The sequence below is a fragment of the Acanthisitta chloris genome, unplaced genomic scaffold, assembly GCF_000695815.1.
Source record: "Acanthisitta chloris isolate BGI_N310 unplaced genomic scaffold, ASM69581v1 scaffold5658, whole genome shotgun sequence".
Lineage (NCBI taxonomy): Eukaryota > Metazoa > Chordata > Aves > Passeriformes > Acanthisittidae > Acanthisitta > Acanthisitta chloris.
In genome coordinates this window covers 1-208 of record NW_008687469.1, presented here as the reverse complement: position 1 = coordinate 208, position 208 = coordinate 1, and the positions used below count along the sequence as shown (strand labels likewise).

Below are 208 nucleotides of genomic sequence, written 5' to 3'. Positions count from 1 at the left end.
TCCAGCCTGGGCCGGAGCGGGAGGGGAGCGGCGGCAAAGCACCAAGGACCTCTCACAGTTTCTGGTTGAGCCCCGTCTGGCTGCTGGGCTGGAAGTCGCTGACGATAATGCCGAGCTGCCGGATGTTTTCCACGAACTTCTCCAGGTGCTCCTCCAGGGAGTCGAACTTCTCCGCCATCGCCATCACCGACACCAACCCCAACACCAC

At 62.5% G+C, this 208-nt stretch overlaps 1 protein-coding gene across 1 annotated transcript in view; it reads right to left on the bottom strand.

Annotated features, from left to right (window-relative positions):
* MED10 (mediator complex subunit 10) overlaps positions 1-188 on the bottom strand; it is a 4,139-nt gene extending 3,951 nt beyond the window's left edge. Inside the window, exon 1 of the mRNA XM_009080590.1 lies at positions 57-188. Within this exon, the coding sequence (XP_009078838.1) occupies positions 57-184 (128 nt within the window). The 5' untranslated portion in view covers positions 185-188. The remainder of the gene's footprint in view (positions 1-56) is intronic.
* Positions 189-208: the final 20 nt, after the last annotated feature.